Source organism: Lingula anatina, chromosome 2 (assembly GCF_051362555.1).
Source record: "Lingula anatina isolate TDL-2025a chromosome 2, LinAna3.0, whole genome shotgun sequence".
NCBI classification, from domain to species: Eukaryota; Metazoa; Brachiopoda; class Lingulata; order Lingulida; family Lingulidae; genus Lingula; species Lingula anatina.
Genome location: NC_141768.1, coordinates 39,636,940 through 39,660,986, shown reverse-complemented (window position 1 = coordinate 39,660,986; position 24,047 = coordinate 39,636,940). Strand labels below are relative to the sequence as shown.

Genomic DNA, 24,047 nt, shown 5'->3' with positions numbered 1-24,047 from the left:
TACACCATTGGTCAGTGATAAAAAGACCACGCCCATTTTAGCATACACAAAGAACAAAGGCAATTAATTCTGGACATAAATGAAAAACTGAAGTGACCGCTTAACTGGACTGTTAATCTAGCCCTATGCTCACAGCACACCTTTTCCCTGTTAGTTTTCTTTTTTTTATTTCTTTTTTTCTTTGTCGTTATAACTGTATCTTTTGAATATTCCTTTTCAAATGAGTGATTTGAATAAGCGTTCTCGTGTAATGGGTTGCAATATACGAAGTACTGAAAACAAAATGTCAACACCCCTTTTTGTAAGCTTTTTTAAAACCTCAAGTCATGTGTGTGCGTGTGTGTGTGTGTGTGTGTGTGAGTAAGTTTACAGTTTAAATATTTAAAAGGCAGTGATATTTTTGTTAACTTTTAAGAAGTCAAGGTCACTCTTGTAAATTAATAAAAGAGGTATAGAATTATCTTAATTTAATTTAAAATATCTTAATTTAATTTAAAATAAAATATTTTTTACATTTCATAAAAATATATTGGTTCATGCAATAAATGGAAATAAGGGAGTTCCAAAATTTTTTTCACTCTATGTTCTACTCATAGTATCTTTAGCATAAGTTAACTTTGCCAAACTGTGAAGCCTCATTAGAAAAGAGTAAAAAGAAAGTAGAATTTTATTACTGAAAATATGTGTATAGCTTGATCCATGTATATGTAACAAATTGTATGTGTTAGTACACAGGAATTCATAAGTGTAGCATGCATTATGTAGTAAATAATGCACTGTCCACGAGCCCGATATCACGATAGCAGGCCGAGCGCCAGCGAGGCATGCTATCGTGGATATCGGGCGAGGGGGTAACAGTGCATTATTTGTCATACATACAAAGGGAAATCGTGCGTGTTCTCCACCCAAAATCCCTAACTTTGAATAGAACACGCTGATATCACCGCGCATGAGGTGATATCAAAAAATGGACTTTCCCCGCGTTTACTGCCTAATTGCGGTCACCGTCCAATCATCTTCGTTTGCGTTAGTGGTTTTCTGAGTAATTGGCCGATTTCCTGCCCATCTTCCGCACGTGGCAGTCACTCCGTCTCATTCATTGTATCGGTCCCTGCAATCCTTTTGTTTTGATATCAGCCCCGTGGTATGTATAATGATTTACACAGCTTTAGCTCGTAACATCTTAATATATTCAGTTTTTCCATGGAGTATGTATTGCTAATGCTTCAATATAAAATGTGCAACAAGTCTTTGAAAAACAGCAAATAGCATTGGAGCCTGCATAATACCACTGAGTGAAAAGGCGTAAGGTAAAAATTCATACAAGTAATATGTAAAACAAATCCCTAAAATTATCCCTACTAAAATGGACATCTTAATCAATATTTAAGAACAAAAAATCCCATGTTTTTATCTATTTATTAAATGTTATTCATTATTTGTAGTATAATATACAAAATATTAAATATAAAATATCCAGAGTCTGCATCAAAAATCATTCTTGTCAATTGTCCTCAGCAATAAATAATAATAACAAATCAGCAACTGTTCTTAAAATAACAATACACTTTAAACCACAAAATCTGAGTACTGTAGCTAGTAAATGCAATTTTGGGATAACTTAATGTTAATACATAAAAGAGAGGATTTGTAGGAAAGTTCTGTAATTTAGAAATGCAAATTTTGTTTTGCTATTCATAATTGTAAGAAAAAGTGTCTATAAGTTCAGTGGTAAGGTAAAAATATCCACAAGTTGACCTTGTCACAAATGTGACTTGAACAATACTAAAATAGTTAGCAAGAACTATACTCTGCAATTGGAAGGTGGATAGTACATGTAAGAGTTAAAGATAACCGTGCTATTATCCTGCATACATGTATTTTGTTATCAGTGTACGGAAAAAAAATGAGTCTGTAAAAAAACAAAACAATGTTCTCAAAAACTGACTTTAATATTATCTTTTCCTTTTTTGCTTTTCTTGTCAGTTTTGTAAAATTAAATCTACAGCCATAACTTTAATCTAAAAAAAGAAATCATCAATTGTTCCAGTAAAAAAATTCTATAGAGGAACAAATTTACAATACTGCACTGGTGTTTATGCACAAGCAGATATTATGTCACTAGCTGCATGTAAATTATAAACTCACATAATTTCTGCTTTATACCTGAAAATGTGTATTTACTAAAAAATTCTTATCTTTAACGAAAGTATTCCACCAAAGATAGGTGATTTCTAGAACAAATCAGTATTGAAAATTTCTGCATAATATCATCATCATCATCATCATCATCATCATCATCAAAAAGATATGCATATAAAGCAAGGGGAACTCCTATCCTGAAGGATTAACCCTGTGTTGAAATGCATGCTGGTAAAATTAGAGACATTCTTACGTCAGTGTCACACCTCCGTGCCTACTGTGTTCACATTTTTATGAGATTTCTTTAAGTTTGTGTCCTTTATTTTCACTTGGGCTCCTTTTGAGGTGAGTACTAAATTACTTGGTCTGTCCAGATTATTGCTTCTTATATGTACTGGCTTAGGGAGGTCTCTGTACACGTTCTCAATATTGTCATTATTTGCAAGCTTAATCTGAGCATTTGCAGAGTGTTCACTGTGTTGCTTCTTTCTCTTTGCACGTCTTCTGAGAACAACTATCAATATTACTAAGATGAGTAAAAACACACAGACTGCTGGTACAACTGGAACCAAATAATTAAACTCTGCCTCGTCAGAAGATAGAGAAAAGGCTTCATAACCGCTCATATTGAGTCTCAGAAACATTATATTCGTTCCGTTTTTCTGCTGACTATTTTTCATCCACACATCGTCTGTTGCTTTCCTGAGATCTCTCTTGGTAATAGCTGGAGTGATATCTCTTTGGTATCTGTGTAACCTGTCTGCGGGGCCTATAACATAAATGACTTGGAGGTACCACTGATGTCCTGAATCAACCTGAAAGTATCAAGTTAAGATATGATCAGCATATATTCAGTGGGAAACTGCAGTAAAGCATAATAAAAGAGAGAAAGGGTGGGGAGGCATAAAGTGGGGAATAAAAAAAAAGTCATGTTAAAATGAACAACATAAATAAGACCAGAAGTAAGTGGGAATCTTGTAAGCAGTAAATACATGGCCCCTTTTATATATGTATATGTGTAAACAACCAATGCATTGGGCCTCATTTACACATCTGGGTAATAAACTTTACTTTATGAACATTTTACAGTCACTCTGATAAGAAGGACAGAGAACTACAAATATATTTTATGATGACAAAATAACATCAAGGATTTTTGAAGCATATACAAAAGATCAACATGTTTTTGTATTTCCACCTACTTTGTACAGAGGGTCCACTTTGAGGATGAAGCCATCCACTCCAGGCATGTTGACCAGTGATATATACTTGAGGTTCTCACTGGCCAGCTCAGCACCAAAATCTACATTATTGAATGACATCACTGCAGCCTCTGGATTACCCCGGTCCTTGAAATTAAATGAATAAAAAGAATTGTAATGTTAACTAAGTATGTACTGAGTAAGTGATAAACTGTTGAAATTTTGATAACTGCATGGCTAAACTTACACATCTCTCTGTAACTATAACAATCACTGGGAAGAAAATTAGAAACTTTTTTCATGAGTATTAATTTCAGTGAACACTATATAAATAATAATGAGATGATGTATTGGCATATTGTATTATTTCCTGATAACTTACCAGTATTAAAAATCTATACTTGAGATAAGGACTTGGTTGGATGCACCCATACTGTGGTCCTTCATTGTAGATATCTCCCAGAGGGTCATATGTAGGGACATATCCATCTTTGCCTGGAGAACAACAACGAGTGTTTAAATACACAAAAGTCAAAATGGACTTTAAGCTTTAAACTCAAGAAAGCAAAGCCACAAGCTTTCAAGTTAAACTTAAAAGTACTGTAATCACAGAGCCTATGATAACATATACATCATCTTGATCAAATGTTTTGGAAAAGAAAATCTTCTCATCCGAAGGTCACTCACCTGTGCAGATATAAACTTTCTCTATTCTGAGTTCATATGCAGTGTCTAAGTCTTGTTCTGGGTTCCACAGCACACGCCCATAGATAGTCTGACCTGCAGTTCAATGTCACCAGGATTATATAAAGGCAAATAGACAGCTAATGTTCTTTTAGCTGATATTGAATAGAATACAGGTTCATATACCATAAAGTGTCTCTAATGTGATACTACAGCAAGAGAGAAAAGCTGGCAAACAAACACTAAAAAACATATTTAGGACCTAATGAGTCATGTATACCTAGATGTATGCCAGACATTCAACCTGTTGAACAATCCATATAAAAGAGCATATTTTTTTATCAACTGATCATGCATTTTGACCACACAAATACTCCAAAGAATTTTAACCTTACAGAACTGTAGCTTGGAAACTATGGTGTGAGCAGTACAAAAATGTAATCATTTACCAAATAAATCACAATTCCCTTCAACTGAGACAAAGATACAAATTTGTTCATGTAACATAGATAAACTTAAAAATATTGATCACTTGTCAAAAGCTTTTGGGGATGGTAAAGCTTACCTTTAGTAAAAGCTCCATTATAGTCCAGTTCATTCATATTGATTTCAGGTTGTTTGGGATCTAGAAGAAACATTTTCTCATTGTTTGTCAACTGGAACTGTGTGTTGAGAGAATATGCAACTGGAACTGGGCGATTGGTCTGCTGGAAACTGATAGGGACCAAAAACCTGAAAAGTAAAATAAATACCAAATGAATCTTGTACTTTATTTTGCTATGTTGGCAAAATAAAAATAGAAAAAAAAAAAAACACTCACATGATATGGTAAAATACATCCAGGGTGGGCATGCAGTATTTGAAATGTACTGCACATTTCAAAACTCATTATTATGAGACACTCATTTCAGATCTCATTTTATACAAAAATTCATAAACAAACAAACAAACAAACAAACAAACAAACAAACAAACAAACAAACAAATATATAAACATGTATAAAAAATCCAAGTATACCACATTTTTGTTACCTTTCTGGGTGGTGTGCTGTGCAGAGTACAGGCAAGTCTCTGGTGTGACTGTAGGACTGGGTGGACTTCACTGCACAGGGGAGGAGATCAATAGTGTACTCTCCAGAATAGTCCTGAGAAGAAAAGAATACCACAGGGCTAGGATAATAAGTCTGTGATCAGCCAGTTATTTATTAAAGGGTTTCACTTCAAATGGTTAATTTTGCAGTGATAGTAATCTTATATATTAAGACACTTCACTACCTCTCCGGCTTTTACCAGTTAAGTATGAGAAGAAGATAAGTATGAAAAGAAACAGAACATTCACGGACAGAAATTTTCTTTTTTTTTAAAGAGCCTATATCTTTTATAATGCACAAAAGAAGGCAATGCTAGTATACCTTGAGATTGTACTTGCTTGTTGCCCTCCACAGCTGGACAGGGGCATCAAATGTCTGCTGGCTCCAGATTAGGGCCAAATCAAAGTCAATGGCTACATCATCTGGAGGCAAAACACGGCTCTTGAATCCTGGCAAAGTATGGTGTTCTAAAACATATTGACCTGGAAAAAAAACAAACAAAAAATCATGGAGCTGATAGTTATCTGTGACTCTGCTTGGGTTGTTTAAATTTATTTTTAGAATATTCTGAGGGTAAAATGTTAACATTTTTGAGTTTGGAGAGAAGTGTGCAAGCTTTAGGAAATATGAATTTCAAAATGGTATTGTATTTAAAATCAATTGACTGACAAACAAATCAAAAGGAAGAAATTTTGCTTGACAAATAAAAGCAAAAATGCAACCTCAATCTGGATGTGCAGAAAATATTTTAATCAAGTGATCAAACATGTATTGAGTACATGAAAACTACCTCTAAATTTTGCTTGAGTCTTGAAATCCACTATTAATTTCCCATCTTCACCAATCACTATCTTGAGAACCTGTAGTCTGCCACTTAGCTGACCCTCAGTCTCCAAACCAGTCCTCCACAAAACAGTATTATAAAAGAAAGAAAACTCCATTTCTGTCCTATGCTCAAGAGAGCCCCAACCAGTGGGGGCCATTGTATAGATATAAGACACATACAAGGGTACACGTATAGTGAGGTAGGTTTGTGCTGCATCACGGACCATGAAATCAGAGATAACCGCTCCTCCGCAAATATCCATCAACTCCGTCATATGATACCATGCATCAAACGTCCAGATGCAGCTCTTGAGATTCAAGTGTTTGTAAAAATTGATAGCTTTTGGTTCACGTACCCTGAGATCAAACTGGTATGGCCTGTCAAAACCAGGCCCTATCAAAGTCTTGTGTATTGTCATCTGGTCCAAGAAGCCAGATTGAGTGAGAGAACTTCTTTCCTCACTAGTCAGCATGTTAGAACACACATGCTGTTGTCTATAGACTGGTTCTGTTAATAAGAACCTTAGATTATGCAATGGGTATGTAGATATGAGAGGTAGCATACCATCCTGATGAGGAATTTGAATAGATATATGTATGCGATTTGGATGGTCTTCATCGGAAGGGCTGACATATTTCAGGTTGGCTATGAAGGACTGTGCCTGCAGCCCCTGAGCAGTTCCTGTCGATATGGGACTATGACATATTCCATTGTTGGTTCCTATGACAACAACCTCGCTCCGCAAAGGCACCCCCTTACTGCCAGTGTGGTCCACTGGCTGTGCCAGACAACGTACGCGGAACCCTGGACGGAAGTGTATGCTCTCCAGCACACTGTGCTCCACGGAGGTGAACAACGTATTATCTGTGATGGCCTCAAATGGCGCCGTGGTGCCATCAAGGTCAACTGGCATGGCAACCTCCCAACGATAATGGACAGCAGACTGGTTAATTCCTGCTTGGTTACACATGGTGCCTGTTATACTGTAGGTGGGATAGTGCAGGTCACAGGGCTGAGGAAATATATATTATATCTATATATATTATATCTACACATATAATCTTGCTTGGCTAAAACTGGACAAGTCTATGCACTGTAAATATTTCTTTATATCATATACCCCTTTCTTATTCTGTTTAGATGGTACAATTATTTTAAGCTAAAAGTCTGTCTCTTGTTATGCAGTCACATCACACATCACAAAATAACCAGTACTTAAGACTTTCTTAACTCATATAGTATACTTACTGTCACACAGATAATAGGGTAACCAGGACTAGGGTTATTTTCTATTCCAACCTCTACATTGTCATAATCCAAAAGAGAGACCACCTGGCAAGCATAAATGTGTACCACTAATCTCTTTACTATTTACAATCAGTTTATGACTAATTTACAATTTTCACACAAAATCAAACTTTTTTGAGACTTCAAACAGAGCAGAAATATAACTTTAAACATTAATATTTAACATTTTTGCGAAGATGCCCAAGGATTCCCATAAAAACATTACCTAAGGACAAAAACTACATTACTATGACCTTTCCTTTTAATCTTATAAATCAAGATATATTACCACAGGTGGTGCAGGTAATATGAGACTCCCAGACACTTCATGGTCCAATATGGTCACTGTTGCCATGGTGACCTTTCCAAATACAGCTTTAAATGGTTCCTCTGGACCAAGGACTACCATGAATGTCTCATGCCACTCGACATCTTCATTGTACAGCACTTCTATACTGAATTCAGCAGACGTCTCTCCTGAAAATAATGTGAATTTTTATATTTAAAATCATGATTTTTATCACATTATCTTAAAATACATTTCACAAGTTCATAGACATTATTAATTTTAGAAGACACTAACCATGAGGCTAAACAAATGCATGGAAAAACCAAATCATACATCTTCATTCTCAAATTTGATGAAGTGATTAAGAATTTTTGCGACTACAAACCTGGCTTGAATTTCACCATTTTGCTTTTGGGATTATAGTCCATTCCTGACATGGCTGACCCATCCCTGGTACTGACCCTCACCCTGGACGTCCCATTGTTGTCACCAGTCCGGAGAATCTTGACCACAACTATGGCCGTCTTGTCTACAGAGTTGGGTTCATGGACACTATAAGCTGCAGACTCTATTTGAATGGTGGGAACTGAAACAAGCAAAATTCATTCCATCCTTTGGAAGAACAAAACTGGATATGTTTCCAATGGTAGAAATCATATTGTCCTAGTAAAATAAGTTCACTTTAAGGAATAATGTTTCAGAGCTAAGAAATGTCAAATGTACCAAATGCTTATTATTTCAATACCCTGTAATCATTGTATTATTAAAACAGCAACTTATCCTAGTTCTAAAGAATTATTATGAAACATATAATTTGGGAGCTAAATTATTACGCAGTGGGGCCAAATGGGATCCGAGTCTCGTGTTGTGCAGCTACAAAGATAGGCTTGGGCTGATTTTCAACGGATACCTTAAACTATGGTTTACCAAAGCCCTGATCCTTACCATCTGCCTTGTTAGTGATAGTGATAGTTGCAGTGTCCTTGTCCCCTACAGCTGCACCACACAACTCAGTCCCTTCTGGATCCGTCAGCTTGACTTTAAAGATTTCATCTGGTTCATATTCTGTGTCATCAACTATCCCAATTCTACAATTCTTCATCTGAAAATTGTATTAAGATGTTCATATGTAGCACTTGGAAAAAAACCCCAACAAACTGTGCATTGGAGAAACCCTTTCACACCTTTATCTCAGAACATTTTATAATATACACCAAGACATAAATTGAATGTGTATATCTTACAAAGCAACATTCCCCCCCCAAAAAAAAAAAAAAAACCAAATCAATATCCTCACCACTTTTTTAATCATTTTCAATAATCAAATTTGAAGTCATGTCTATTTAAATAAATATGTAATACAGATGGTCCTTGATATGCACCTGCTCTCCAGGAAAAAATGTGATCCTAGAATCTTGCGTCTTCGTTCTTTCGTGGAAGTCCATCATGACATGGGCAGTTTTCTGCCTTGTGAAGCAGATGACAGAGGAAGAGTAGCTCAAGTCCCCAGTCCTGATGACAGGAATGTCAAGGAACTTTTCCTCTTCATCTATGACATAGGACAGCTTCTCAAACTGCATTGTTGGAACTGTTTAAGAAATTAATAATGTTCCACTTAAATGAAGATATAAACTTGTCTTGGAGAAGCACTTTATCAAACCAATGTTTCATATACTTTGCAAGAAAGAAGCTATACAAGTCAAAAGATTTTCTTGAATTTTGGTTATAGAATTTTATATAAATAACAAAAATCAAATCAATTCAAAAATCAAATTTATAACAAACACAATTTTGCATTAAATGTAGTTAGAAGTAGTCTCATAATTTTTCATTTTTGGAAAGAATAAAATATTGATGGAATGTAATACTAACTATCTAGATCTGTATCATTAATAGTGATCAGAGCACTGATTGGTTCAGTCAGACTGCTGCCCATTGCAGAACTCAGGAACACAATAAAAGTTTCATTTCCCTCTACCCTGGGATCTGCATTATCATCTAATATTGTCAGCTTGCAAACCTGTAAAGCATTTTATTATAAATGAAGAATAACATGGAAAAGCGATTATAATATATGCTTGTCAAAATGCGAAGAATGTTGTTCACTTAACAAGACAACTAAATCACCAGTTAACAAAACAATCAAAAACTCAATTTAAATCATCTCAAAGGTCATTATAAAATTTTCATTAAAAACCCTCTTATTAAAACTTAAAGATGTATGCCACTATTAGCCAAGAACTTTAGGTAAAATGCACAGATAAACTACAAATATAAAACAACCAGTTGCACAAAATGTATAAAATAAGCAAAAGGTCATTCCTACCTGTACATTCTGTCCAGGACCAAATGTTATCTGATTGGATGTTGGGACGTAGTCCTGTCCAGGTGAAGCAGACGGTGGGTTCACCATTTTTGTAGCACACCACACCATGGAACTATGGGATAAGTCTGAACCATCACGAATCACTGGAATCTCAACAATACCTGCATCTTCATCAAACCAAGCACTCTCATGAGCGAATGAGATCAGAGATTCTGAAAACAGAGTACTGTTTAATAAAAAAAATCCTACATGAAAACAATGCTATATTTTGCACATTTTCACATAAATATTGTACACAATTTTCAAAAGATGTGTCAAATGTCAGAATGCACTTCACTTAATTTAGAGTGCAGAACATCTTAAAAGACCAAGAAACCAGACCCAAATATTTAGAAACTCGTATGTTAAATCATAATATAATAGTCTTGCATTTTGCCCAACTCAATATTGCAACTTACCATCGTTTGGTCCATCAATAATAACAATAGCTTTAGATATGGGTCCAACTTTTGTCATCATGGATGGGTCAGACAGAACTATCTCAAACTGTTCCAAAGTTTCATAATTACTGTCATCAATTATCTGAAAATAAAATCCGCAAAAAAATGTGAACATTAGAAATGGCTCAACATTCCATATAAATCTTATATAAATTCAATCTCTTTTTTCAGTTCTCATTAAAAAGTTGAAAAGGAATAGGAAGAGGGAGTACAAGAAAAATTTGAAAATCTAATTGTTTTCAACTGAGGCACTCACTTGAACATCACAGGAGGCTTCAGTCTCCCCAGCAGAGAAGACGACCCGGTTTGCATCCGTCTGCTGTCTGGTTTTGAAATCGGCACCAGACTCCAGTCTGCTGCCATCACTCCCTATAGCAGTCATAGACAGCGTGGAACAGACCACTGAAGAACTACTGCTCAGGTCACCTGTAATCAGTCATATAAACATTCTTACTTTCTCACTTCTCACAGTATTTGAATAAAATAAATAGTTAAAAAACCACAAAAATAATATAAAGAAAAGGGACAACCATTACTGAAAGAGAATTAATTAACTTTCAATATATTTGAAGGACATGCAAGTCACTTACAATGAATCACTGCAATCATATTAATTGAAACTTATTTATCAAACACCTACCTGATCTTGTGAGAGTGGCATACAAAAAGCCATCACTCTCATTTACATGGTACAGGCCTTTCTCAAACTGGACCACAGGCTCTGAATAAGCCAAAATAACACTTGTTCACATAGCAAAAATGGCAACATTAATATTATGCACAAAATAATTAGATTGTATCAAACAGAAACAGTAAAGAGACTATACATTACACCATGTTAAAAGTATTATCATCAGTGCTGCTACATATGTAAAGAGTTGTTTTCACACTGGTTTGATATTGAATTAAATTGATAATTAAAAATTGAATGTACAATGTACCAATTAAAATCTGAACCAATCACGGTTTAATCCTAATAAGTTGACTTCTTCATCAAATAGCCCTTACCATCTTCCAAATCATAAATGGTTATTGAAGCTTTTGTTGGGGTTCCTAACAAGGCATAAGCAGGTTGACTGAGTTCAACATAAAAAGTCTCTGGCCCCTCAAATATGGAGTCATCATTAATGACAATGGTACATGTTTTGGTGTCTTGCCATTCATCAAACTGAACCTGGAAACAAATACTCATTATCTTTAAAACTAAACACCAGGAATGTCTCTTTTATATATAATACCTTAAGTAAACAGAAACAAGTGATATTACAAGTAGTTATATATATGTCCTGGATATAAATGTAAGCTTTATGTAATCTTCATCAAATTCTAAATCTGAAAAATATTCTGTAAACATTTCTTTGTTCAGGACTTCTATCAAACAAGACTTTAATTAATCAAAGCTGTCTATAAACCACTGTTTTCAATTATAAAACAGCATTGCTTCCAAGAAGTAACAAAATATTTGCACCTCAAAAATAAGGTTGTTTATTTTTTACCTGGCCCATGAATGCCTCATAATCATTCATCCCTGGTCTCACTATCCCAGTGGCTGAAGATGCAGACACTGCACTTCCTGGGATGGCTTTACATTGCACTATGGAGTACTGGAATATCAAGGGATAAATATATGAACTTCAAAAAACACAAACATGCTGGTATTTCTTAGAAAATATGACGGCTGAAGAGAAAAGGCATGATATGAAAACACAAATATTCATCTTATGACAGGTAAAATATCATGACACCCCAGTGATGATATTATGACTGCAAGTGCTATGCTGAGAAATGTAATAAGTATTCAGTTATACTTTATTTTAAAGAAAAACAAATATCAAGGGCCTTGTCTGTTTAGCTCAATTTCAATACCTCAACAAGTTAATCATTTTATCGCAGTGCACAAAGTTCATTCTCATTACCTGTTTGAGGTTTCCAATCCTTTTGACTGGCACACGTATGACCCCTGAACTTTCTGTTATATTCATGTCTGGCAATTCAAAGTTGATATATGACCACCTGATGTGAAAAACCTGATCTTTTACAATGTTTGGCTTGCTGTCCATCAGGTCAAAGGTGAACTTGTCCTTGGTTTCATTGGTGCTCGTAAACAAGACGTACCGTATAACCCCATTGTTAATGTCCTCTGAAATACACAAAGAGAAAATTAATGTGGTTATCTTTTATTTGAATTTAACAAGAGAACATTTGAAAGACAGGAAAAGTATACCAGAAATGAGTCTCATGACACATTTGTTATCAATCAAAAGCCTCAAGACAAAAAGAAAAGAAAATTTTCCCTTCTTCATTTTTAAGACCACAAGAAAAGATAACACCATACAGATAAAACAACTTTAAACACTGCATCCTGGTCAATAGTTCTAACCCATACCTTGAGAAAACAAAGAAATTGGTACATCTGGGTTGGCAGAGTTCTCTATCCTTCCGTACTGTGGTGGCTCTTTTATCTGGTAGATCAAAGCTTTATCCTGGGTGTCAAGGTCTGCTGCTTTCAGCTCCTTGGATGTTATGGCATTCATGGCCTAAATATGATGATGTGGATTCTTAATAGCTTTGTGCAAATGAACAATGACACACCACTATATGGGTTATTGAGCAAATAAAGTCTCAAGGGAAGGAGTAATTTTTTTTTTTTTAAATGTCTGTTACCACAAATGTTAGGATCAATACACCAACATTGGCCCTCAATTATTGCACATCAGACAGGGTACCCAAGATAACAGCACACATATTCTTACCTTGCCATTTACATATTCCAGGTAATGTAAACCCAGGTTTGTGGTTATGATAGGACTGCCATCATCTACTGGACTTACAGCTATCTCAAACAACTGAAGAGATAGTATATAATATATCAACTTTCTTGTTTTTTTTCATATTTATATGAACTTAACTTAAGTTTATACATGATAATTCCTTTCATGTGTTAACATGTGGAATAAGATAACATAGGAAATGGCATCAACAAAATATTAAACCTCACATTCACTAAGCCAAAAGTAAAACACTTAAAGGTTACAAAGGTAAAAAGATTAATTGATTAATTCAAATAGTAAAGATACAAGTGATTCTCCTGCAAATGAATAAGAAAGTCCAGCATAACTCACCAGTGGTCTTGACAAGGGCACACCGTCAGGTTGGTCTTGTTGCATCATGTAGAGATGATTGGTGCCATCACTGGTAGTGAAAGTAAAGCTGTCAAGAAGTGTCTCACTGCCATCATGCTGGTAACTAACACGGTTTTCGTAGATATCAGCCATACTGAATCTTGTTGCTTGTGTCTGCTGGCCATTGTACAGCAGGTCTAACGAACCATGGCGTGGATGCTGAATGACTGTGAAGAATATGTGGTCCTCCTACATGCACAGATGTTATAAGTGTCAGAATCAACATTATCAAAGTTATGCACAAGAATTATGTAAAAAGATTTAAGCAGGTAAGACATAATGCCAATTTGACAGAGGAAGGAAGAGACGCAATTAATGACAATATGGAACTTACAACATATTATCTAAGTTCAATCATAATAATTATAATACATATAATTAAAATATAAATATAACTAAAATACAGTTAATACATTGCATATCATATACAAGCATGGTAGTTATTCAATCTTTTCGATGAGGAAAAATAGTGAATTTTACAGATACTGTATTTTTTTAGTTATCATTTCTGAAAATCAGAACATTCCTGTTGAGTGGTAGCAACAACATTCAAAAGGAGACCATTTAATAGTTATTTTCTGTGTAGGAAAGCATCACAAATGTTATACAGAAAAATTGCTTTTGCGATTATAAAATTATGTATCTGAAAGTTTGATAATATTTGTCCATTGAAAAGATTAAGTAATTCCCATATTTTGAAAAATGTATTACTGACCTTAGTGTCTTTGTCCACTGCCTTCAGGTCAAACTCTGTGATGACCTTCCTGACCCCTTCTTGGACCTTTAGTCCATGGACGCTGACCACTGGCAGAGAGTCATCAACAGGGGTAATGGTCAAGTAGAAGGTTTGTGTCACCTGGAAATAATAAATCAGGAAAGATATTACAAAATATTGAAATCTGGTATTGTATATCAATTACTAACAATAATAGATCCAAAAGTAAGGTTATCAAAGGTCTATAGAATTTCAACAGATGTAAAAAAATTCCCCTTGAACTGATTATATATATATATATTGTATAGGTTTTTCTTTCCTGCACTTACTGCACTTGTGCTAGTAACCTTTGCAAAACTTAATACATAAAATTGCTAATTACTGAATATAAAAAAAATTCTTTTTCAGCTTCAAATAAAAATTGCCAGGAAAATAATTTGATGAAACCAACTGTGTCTTTTTTAACCATCCTTACATCATTTGTCCCATCAGTGACAGAGAATGTAAAGCTATCCATATAAATTTCTTCGCTGCTGGTATGTACATATTGTACCTGACCTGCTGCTAGATCTGACTGGCGAAACTGACTCACTGGCATTCCTGGAACATACACAGATCAATGTAAATGTGTTGTCTTATATGCTGAACTTACATCACATCGGTATTGGTGTTGTATCATTCCCAGTACAAATACTGATTTTCAAAAATACACCCCAAATGTGTTGGTGAAAATTGAATTCAGTGTGTAGTGTAATTCAACTAGGCATCATTTCAAAACCAAGTCCATAAAAGTTTATGTGAAAGCCAAAAAACACCTTAAATTACAAAACAGCAATGAAAATATGGAAAATCTGATCTGCAGCAATTCTGTTTTATTGACAAATTGGTAGTGTCCTAGGTCACTTGCCCCTGGCTCCTACTAAGGCAATATGTCCTAGCTGTGGTGGAGTGAGGACAGAAAACAGGAGGTTTGCTGGCTCAGAATCTGTGTCTGTGGCTGACAAGAACTGTGTGGTGATCTTAGCAGCTCCACCTTCTTTTACACTGAACTCCTTGTTGGCTGTCACCTGGGGAGGAATCCTATCCTCTGGGGAAGGAAAAGAGTGGAAAATGTTAGAATGAGTATTAAACCCAATACGACTAACATGCATGTCTGTCATTGTATAATATTGCTATGTATAGAACTAATTTTTAAGACTGATTGAATTTACCGAGTTAAATATGAAATGAAACGTGGTGATAAATATCCAATGCAGGAGAGTGCTTGGTGTTTGACTTCTTTAACTTCTGGATCATCACTTAATGCTACTTTATGTACTGATAGTACACATCATAATATTAGCCCTTACCTAAAACAGTTATGACAAAACTTTGATCAATCAACACATTATCCTCTGGGTCTGATAGTCTGAATTTAAACAGAGTTGGACCTGCTGGTTCACTGACATCATGTACGTACTGGATATGACCTGCAAAAGAGAAATTCTAACCATTAAAATATATCATCATATATATTTATAGTATTAAATGCAATATGTCCATATATTGCACACTAAGAAATATGAATTAGGCATTAACAGAAACTACACAACTAAATCCTTTTTGTTGCATTTTTGTCATTTCTCTTAATCTGTGCGTTTTTTTAATGCTCACACTTATCTATAAGCTTTGTCATTCTAACATTGGTGACCCAATAAATAAAATCAATATAAAGCACATAAATATTTATCCCATTCTTACCTTCATCAATATCCAACTGTGTAAAGCTGCTTTGGTGGCCATCTTTAGTAATTTCTGCTATCAGCTGGCCTTTAATTAACTTCAGTTTGCCTGATGACAAATCTTCAGTGATTGTATAAATGATCTGGCTGTCCTCAGAATCTACATCACTTGCTTTCAACAGGTTATTTCCAATCACTGTGGTAGAGCCTAAATAGAACAAAGCAATTTCTACATTACATAGGTCACTAATCACCTACTGCAAATCATTAGTGATGATGTTTTGTGGATAGTGATAACAGCTTTGTTCATTATGATTCATAGCTATAGGCAACAGTTTCATGAACTGGCACCAGGATAAGTGTCTGAAAACGGCTTTCTACGACCAAGGTGGTGAATGGAAGAGATTCATTTTACTTTATAACGTGCTCGATACATCGGGTCTGAAGTGGGTTTAACGTAAATCTCCCTTAAAAACACTATCATCTCCTCACCTGCAGACACCTGGAGCCCTCTATTGACCACTACACGGGGAGTTTCATCATTCACAAGACCAATGACAACCTTCATGGTTTTCCTGTCTGTGAATTTTCCATCTGTTAACTGCAGAGTGAATTCATCCCCATCCACCTCTCCCCCTTCATGTGTGTATCCTATCAGCTCATTGAGGATGTCCTATTGAAATAGATACATTACATAAAAACCTCATGTGCTATCCCACAGTGACTTGTTAATGGTGCATAAAAAGGCAAAGAATGAATAAATTAAAGCAAAGTAACACTGAAATCAGCTCTAAGCTGCATGAAATACATTGATGGTATTATAAAAGAATATCTTTAGGGTGACTTTATTCACAATTTTTGCTAAATAATTATGTCAGTGACATCCAATGACTGAATATCTATTAAAATATTCATTCGAAAATTAAATGTTATACTTATATTGACCTCATAAGTGAATGTGGCTCCTTGCTGTAATTCTTTCCCAGAGAATATCATATCCTGTATGTACTCCTTTCTTCTAAGTTTGCCTGCAGAAATTGGAGAGACATTGATTAAATATTATACAAATTCAAATAAGTAAAAAAAAATTCACAGGAAACATCATTCCATGCCTAAATTACATCATAACTTTAATATTACTCCCATTCAATTCAACAGTTAATGCATTCTTCAAGTCATGAAATATATGCACTTTAAACATAACCAAAATATGCTCTCTTTATCATGGCAAATACAAGACAAGTCTTCTCACTACAAAATATTATCTCTTTACCATGCTGTGGCAGTGCTTCCACTGTGAACAACAATTCCTCAGGCACGCTGTCAAAGTCAATGACATACATGGTAGCATTGGTCATTACCACGCCACGACCTTCTTGACAATGTAACTGCTCTGTCACCATCACTGGGGCCTCATCATTCGTCAACTGGAACAGGGAAGGCAAATAGTTACCAAACATATCAGATTAAAAGAGTGATATATGTCATATGGATATGTTATCACTTACCAGTACAGATATGTTATCATGTACCAGTATGGATATGTTATTTTTAACCAGTATGGATATATTATCACTTATCAGTATGGATATATTATCAATAACCAATATTGTTTTTTTTTTCATTTACCAGAATGGATATGTTATCACTTAGCAAATGGATATGCTACCACTTATCAAGTGGATATGTTATCACTTACCAGTATAGATATGTTATCACTTACCAGTATGGATATATTAAACCTCTGAGAAGGAGAATCATTGGTGCCATCAGTGACATGGAACAAAAAGCCATCTGCCACTGGTTCTTTATTCTTGTGGTCAGTCTGGACATAGTATACCCCACCATCCAGTAGGTCCTGCAGGGGGAAGGTAGTGACCACTGATGGCCTCCCTTGCTCTGAACCTAGTCCTGTAATGAAAGAAAATACCATGCTGCCAGAATGCTGATAATTAGTTAATTAGTTACAGATATACCTATTGTAAAGGATCTTTCAAATTGTGTTTTCAAACAGACCATAAAATAATTTAGTCATTACCAGACCAGCTTTGCTTTTAACATTTTATATCTGTCAAACAAACTCCACAAGTAAGTTAAATGACACTGCAATAAAATAGTGGAATATATTGTCATAGTTTCATAAAAGTATATTATCCAGTAATTCCAATCCTCCAGTAGAATGGTCAGAACTGTACCTCTGAGAGAATTCTTCACCACACCAAAGCTTGGCAACCCATCAATGACCACGGTCAGCAAAGATACAGGGGTGTCCATGTCCATGGCACTCAGGTGTTGGGGAGTTAACTGGACACGACCACCTTCTTCTACCTGAAATTCAACACCAATACTACTGGTCAAAGAAATGCAATAAAACATGTGTCAGATTTATCAGTAATACTTATAGCCATATTATTAAAGATATTCTACAAAGACAAGTGTGATGTAGTCTAATGTAGACTGATTACACAGAGAATGGCTTTGACAGTAAAAACAGCATAACTGCTAAAACATATACACGTGTAATTTGTGTAGCTATCTGAAATTATTACCTCTACTCCAGGTCCCACAGTGACCACTGGTGCTTGGTTATTGACTGGATCAATTGTGATGGTCAGAATTTGATTGGCCAGGACATGGTTATTGGGGTCTGTCACATTGAAATACAGGATCTCGTTAATGGGGCGACTGCCTATCTCACTGGCAGCAGTATATCTGAAATGTTTTGGTGGAGGGGTTTAGATGATTTTGATAACTGTTAAAACTATAAACTAACATCATCAAGCCTACTTTCTTAACCACAGAATTTAAACAACTGATGCATATTCAGTTATCATTCAAGACCTGTTACTGTCACAATATTCTTTGTGAAAGGCATTTTAGTGTTTTAACACTAAAAATTTAAAATTCAATTTGCAACACACTTTAACTGATATGCTGCATCAAATTCAGTAACTCAAATATGGGTCTTACTTGATTATGTCATTATTTATATCCTGCTGGGTAAATGAGCTTCCCCGTGTAAGAATCTCCCTCCCCCTCTTTAATGTTCCCTGCATGGGGTCCATGACAACCTTGATTATTAACTTATCATCACTTGTATCTATATCTGTGAAGGCCATATGTTTCTTTTCAATGGTTGATGTATCTCCTGTAAAATATCATATTTTCCAAAGTAAAAATTGTTACTAATGATTTGAAACCTTGAAATGCATACAGGAATACTTAAGTTATATCAAAAAGTCTTGTAGCCATGGCATTAATGTAAAATTAATAGCATATGATGACTGCAGGTACCACACTATTTTCATACCTTGTCAGAAGATGGCAATCATATTAAAATAAATTTTCAAAAGATATAAATGAATGGCTGGAACATCATAAACACACCTTCTGGTAAAGTCATACTAAAGCTAGCCTGCTTGTCAGCCATGGGAGACGCTCTGTCTGCCCTGGTCACAGACACCTTCACCCCAACTGGCACAGTGTGGACACCATCACTGACTTTGAAGTACAACATGTCTTCCAAACGTATGGAGCCATCATGCTGATACATGACTGCATTGTTCTTAACATCTGCATATGTCATCTCTTCATCTAAAACAATAAGATGTAATGAAGCAGTTGGATTAAACCGCATTGTGGCATGAAAATCTACAGATAAAAATTGTTTGATATTCTCAAATTCTCTGCAACAAAAATTTAAAAAGTACCGTAGTAAATAGTCAGAAAATATAAAATTACATAAATATGAAATATACAATCTAAATTTATGAATTCCATACCTATTCTTAATTCACTCCTCCTTCCATTAGAAGTCTTCGTGACTTTACCAGCAACTGGATTCTGGGTCAAGGTCAAACTAAGGTCATCAACACTGGTATCAGTATCTATCAATGCAATCACATCAGGTCCAAGAAGAACACTGCCACCCTGGGTTACCTAGGAGACAGCATTTATTTGTAAGTCAATCTGTAGATGTGTGTAGTAAACACAATAATCCAAATATCAAATTTAAGTTTCATCATAATAACATGTTCATTATTCAAGTTAGGTGCACTGACTACAATTCTGACAGAAATACAATGTTTCACATTACATCATAATGACATAAAGAGACATTCGATACAAAACATATTTGAAACGATGCATCTTTATGAAAATTTTGGTTCAAGTCACTCTTGTTTCAGTCTACAAAAATAAGACATTGCTAGTCTGTACCTTGACAGAAGGCTCATTTTGAAGCAGTCTGGGTGGCATGTTATTGACTGGCATCACATAGATAGAAAATGTCTGCTTGGGAATTGCAAAGCCACTTGTTCTATCTTGAACTAAAACAGTGTATATATTGTTAAGCATATCATGATACAGTTAACATTACCATTCATTGTATCCTAACTTTTTATCTCATTAATACTTAGGCCACATATGCCACCTAACAGTGTGAAGCTTACTGCAAAAGCACACTATGGGAAACCATCATCGACTTCTTCCTTCAAACTAAAAGCAATTGAAAATGTCACTTAAAATTATACAAATCATACTTCCAAATTTGTTTCATCAAAGTTATGCTTGCTGCTCCTTTATCCAGTACCTATAAAATCAAAGGTGAATTTCTTCTCCTCTGGTCCAATTTCAGTCATAGGAGGTCTGTAGATAATCTTGTTCATGTTGATATCTTCTTGTGTGAACCTGAACACTGGCTGGAAGGGTTCCCTGATGTGTTCTACAGAACCCCGAGTGGACTGCAGAGGTCTGGTTATGGTATAAACTATGTCCCTGTCATCAGAGTCAATGTTCTCAAAGGCAAGGTGGGAACTCATGATGGGTACCAGCTGGTTCTCCAACACCTAGACCAATGTTATATTGTTATCAGATTGAAAGTAAGAACCAAGATGATTATAGTCATAGAAAATAATTGCTTCTATGGATTATCAATACTAGTATCAGTAAAGCCCCAATATGTATGTCATTAAAACACATCCATTACTCATATTTGTTGGTAATGCTTCAGCATGAATCAATACCATAAATTATTATACAGCTTGCTTTTCCATATAAAACTTTTTACCACAAAAATATATGTGTAATCACCTTCATACTAAGGTCCACCCCAGGTGCCACAGTGGGGGCAGTACTAGGAGCATCACCCTGGGGCATCAAGACTGAGATGTGGAAAACTTGGTTTCTCAGAATGTTGGGAGAATTAGTGCCCTCAGACACCTATCAAAACAATGAGCAATGTGCTTTCATTAGTACTGCATTAAAAAATATATATATTTCAATACATACATCCTCTTTTTATTGAATAAAAAATAAGAGATTTTTAAACAGATTTTCTACACTAAATTAAAGCCATTATCTCTTTCATTCTTTTATCGCAAAAAAAAAAAATTTACCTCAAAAATAAACCTATCTTTTCCTGTACTGGCTCTACCCTTGTGTTGGTACCAGAGTCTTTTCTCATCCACATCTCTCTGGAGAAACCTGTACATTGTAGCGCCCATAGTTCCATCCCCACGGTCCTTCCAGCCTCCCCTGGCTCCTTCTGGTGGGATGGGGACTATCATCAACAAAGTCCCTGGAGTAAACACAAATAATTTAGCACCCAAGTTTTCATCTATATTAAATAAAAAAAACACACACACACACCTCTTTATAGTACTATATAAACTGCAGATGAGAATTTTCCTGACACATAAAAAGTGACATTATAATTGCAAGATGATACATACATACATCAAAATAAACTTCCTGAACCACTGTCAGAAGTAGAGGGTTAAATATTTTTGTGAACCCAGCCTTTGAGAAATACCATTCTCAAGATATAATATACTGCATGTGACAAATTTTTCACATCAAAATTACAGTGTATCTTCGATTTTGTACCTTCTTTCGGACTACCAGTTATAGTGTAAATCAAGTTGGATTTCTGCTTTCCTCCAGACACAGAATGCAGCATGTCTTTGGTCAGTAGGACCATTTTACCCGTCTCTACCTCTGCTCCCATATTAACCTCCATTACTGGAACACTTTTACCCTGGAATAAAGTAATAACAATATAACAGCACATATACCTTGGGTCTTACCTTTACTTTCTTAATGTATACTCAGGGGATATATATATGTACATTGAAATTCAACAAGATTACAGCATTATCATGCAATCATTTTCAGTTAAATCACCTTTAAATTATGAATAAATTACAAAAAATATAGTTACATTGACCATTAATCTTGGTACTCACTCCACAAAAAAAGAAAGCAAATATGTGGTGATTCTTGCACTTATTTCTGCATTTCCATCAAACTGTGCACCCACACCTGACCCAAGTCACCTCACCTTGGACTGGACTTCTATCTCCAGGAGTTCATTCTTCACTTTTCTTCCATCAGATATCTGGAGTAGGACAGAGTCATACAGAGCCTCTCCTCCATCATGTCTGTACATTATATCCCCAGACCTCAGAGAGGACACAGTGAAGGTACTGGCTGGCCCATACATCTGACTCATCATACTGCCGTGTCTAGGCTCTGCAGAGGAAAAGACAGACATCTACCATCTGATAATCTACAGATTTGGTAACCGTTACATTTGGGTTTAACATCTATATCATAACCAATTGCTTGGTACTTAATATTTAACACTATTTCACATATTTAACATAATACAAAAAAGGGTTTAGTATGCACAGTACAAAATAATGTCATCATTTTACAATGCTACATTATCAACATTATTCAGTGTACCAAGCAACCTTTAAAAGCACTAATTACATTTGTCATATAATTTGTGATCATAAAAAAGAGACAATATCTTAATATCTGGATAAGTGAATTACTGCAGCTTACCTTCAATCACCCTGACAGAAGTATCAGATGGCCAGTCTTGGGACAGCCTGTTGACAAACCCAGCAGGAAGAACTGTAACAGTTCCCTTGGTGGTCAAGAGTTTCTCTGCAATACAAAGCCACTGCTGATTACATCTGTGTATGGTGCAATCCAAACCACGTGATGGTAACAAGAATGTGTGATGTTCAATCGACCATTACAAACCTATCGTGGTGTAATCATTTTTCATAACACACACACACTATCATCATCATCATCGCCATCATCATCATCATCATCATCATCATTATCATCATCTAATTCTGTCTCACTCTCATAGAAAAAACCCTCAAAGAGTTAATGCCTCTTCCATAATGTTCAGTAGTCTGATTTTCACCTGGCTTGCCACACAACTCAGTTGTGAATATGTACTAACTGCAACAAGATAAAAATACCTGCACCCATCATCTACTTAGTGATATCAAATAACAGTATTTTCTTTAATATGCCCTCATACTTCACGCTAGACTTGACAAGCCGAACAAACTTAATCCCCAGACTTATAAAAGAACACACATAAAAATGATGTTTAAAACTTGCACCAAAATGATACGTGATCAGAAAACAAAAGGAGAGTCACAAAAGCTCAGTGACCATTATAAAGGAAAAAAATATAAGAATGGTGTCCAACATGTCATGGTTCAGTAAATTTTAATGGGAAAATTCTTTTGAAAAGATAAAATTTCATGGAAAGGAAAGCACTTCCATTGGTATAGAAATACTTCTGGTAAACAAGCAGAAAATTGAATTATCATATTTCAAACCAGCATGAGAAGAAACCTTGAACAGCAGCACAACAATTACTTACAAGCAGAAAACATGACAGAAACATGCATTTTGAAGTAAAAGATACACAAATAAAGAACTTCAATAGTGTTTGGCATCTTTTTCTCATTTCATGATGCAGTTATCCAAGACAGAATTTTATATACACATCCATATATTTAGCCTTAATAAAGGTTACGTCTATGGAGATCTTTCTTTTTATACAAAAACATCAAATGGCACTTATGAAATCTCTTGTAGCATTCCTCCATGTTACCAGCACTCACCTTGTACACACTGGTAACCACTATCACAGCAGTACTTGGTATAACACACTGGTGAACCCTGGACACAAACACATAACCTGCATGTTACCAGTACTCACCTTGTACACACTGGTGACCACTATCACAACAGTACTTGGTATAA

General features: G+C 35.3%; 1 protein-coding gene across 4 annotated transcripts in view; it reads right to left on the bottom strand.

The window, feature by feature from the left end:
- Positions 1-1,405: 1,405 nt before the first annotated feature.
- Positions 1,406-24,047, bottom strand: part of LOC106173621 (extracellular matrix organizing protein FRAS1) — a 42,333-nt gene continuing 19,691 nt past the window's right edge. For 3 of the 4 annotated variants that reach the window (XM_087003568.1, XM_087003570.1, XM_087003571.1), the window contains 46 exons: positions 23,906-23,982; positions 22,815-22,919; positions 22,306-22,496; positions 21,852-22,002; positions 21,362-21,543; positions 21,057-21,185; positions 20,557-20,812; positions 20,184-20,293; positions 19,748-19,904; positions 19,353-19,559; positions 18,936-19,113; positions 18,515-18,677; positions 18,161-18,293; positions 17,689-17,876; positions 17,239-17,392; positions 16,911-16,993; positions 16,458-16,638; positions 15,985-16,173; positions 15,594-15,713; positions 15,152-15,331; positions 14,720-14,844; positions 14,245-14,385; positions 13,470-13,718; positions 13,101-13,193; positions 12,734-12,884; positions 12,264-12,487; positions 11,844-11,951; positions 11,356-11,521; positions 10,988-11,068; positions 10,604-10,773; positions 10,306-10,429; positions 9,848-10,059; positions 9,394-9,541; positions 8,904-9,109; positions 8,467-8,623; positions 7,907-8,107; positions 7,522-7,709; positions 7,194-7,277; positions 5,910-6,957; positions 5,441-5,601; positions 5,061-5,173; positions 4,594-4,760; positions 4,032-4,124; positions 3,727-3,839; positions 3,345-3,491; positions 1,406-2,957 (listed from right to left, as the gene is read on the bottom strand). In XM_087003568.1, coding sequence (XP_086859694.1) covers positions 2,403-2,957; positions 3,345-3,491; positions 3,727-3,839; positions 4,032-4,124; positions 4,594-4,760; positions 5,061-5,173; positions 5,441-5,601; positions 5,910-6,957; positions 7,194-7,277; positions 7,522-7,709; positions 7,907-8,107; positions 8,467-8,623; positions 8,904-9,109; positions 9,394-9,541; positions 9,848-10,059; positions 10,306-10,429; positions 10,604-10,773; positions 10,988-11,068; positions 11,356-11,521; positions 11,844-11,951; positions 12,264-12,487; positions 12,734-12,884; positions 13,101-13,193; positions 13,470-13,718; positions 14,245-14,385; positions 14,720-14,844; positions 15,152-15,331; positions 15,594-15,713; positions 15,985-16,173; positions 16,458-16,638; positions 16,911-16,993; positions 17,239-17,392; positions 17,689-17,876; positions 18,161-18,293; positions 18,515-18,677; positions 18,936-19,113; positions 19,353-19,559; positions 19,748-19,904; positions 20,184-20,293; positions 20,557-20,812; positions 21,057-21,185; positions 21,362-21,543; positions 21,852-22,002; positions 22,306-22,496; positions 22,815-22,919; positions 23,906-23,982 — 8,359 coding nt within the window. In that variant the 3' untranslated portion in view covers positions 1,406-2,402. The remainder of the gene's footprint in view (positions 2,958-3,344; positions 3,492-3,726; positions 3,840-4,031; positions 4,125-4,593; positions 4,761-5,060; positions 5,174-5,440; positions 5,602-5,909; positions 6,958-7,193; positions 7,278-7,521; positions 7,710-7,906; positions 8,108-8,466; positions 8,624-8,903; positions 9,110-9,393; positions 9,542-9,847; positions 10,060-10,305; positions 10,430-10,603; positions 10,774-10,987; positions 11,069-11,355; positions 11,522-11,843; positions 11,952-12,263; positions 12,488-12,733; positions 12,885-13,100; positions 13,194-13,469; positions 13,719-14,244; positions 14,386-14,719; positions 14,845-15,151; positions 15,332-15,593; positions 15,714-15,984; positions 16,174-16,457; positions 16,639-16,910; positions 16,994-17,238; positions 17,393-17,688; positions 17,877-18,160; positions 18,294-18,514; positions 18,678-18,935; positions 19,114-19,352; positions 19,560-19,747; positions 19,905-20,183; positions 20,294-20,556; positions 20,813-21,056; positions 21,186-21,361; positions 21,544-21,851; positions 22,003-22,305; positions 22,497-22,814; positions 22,920-23,905; positions 23,983-24,047) is intronic. The other variant, XM_087003569.1, reaches the window with a different exon arrangement.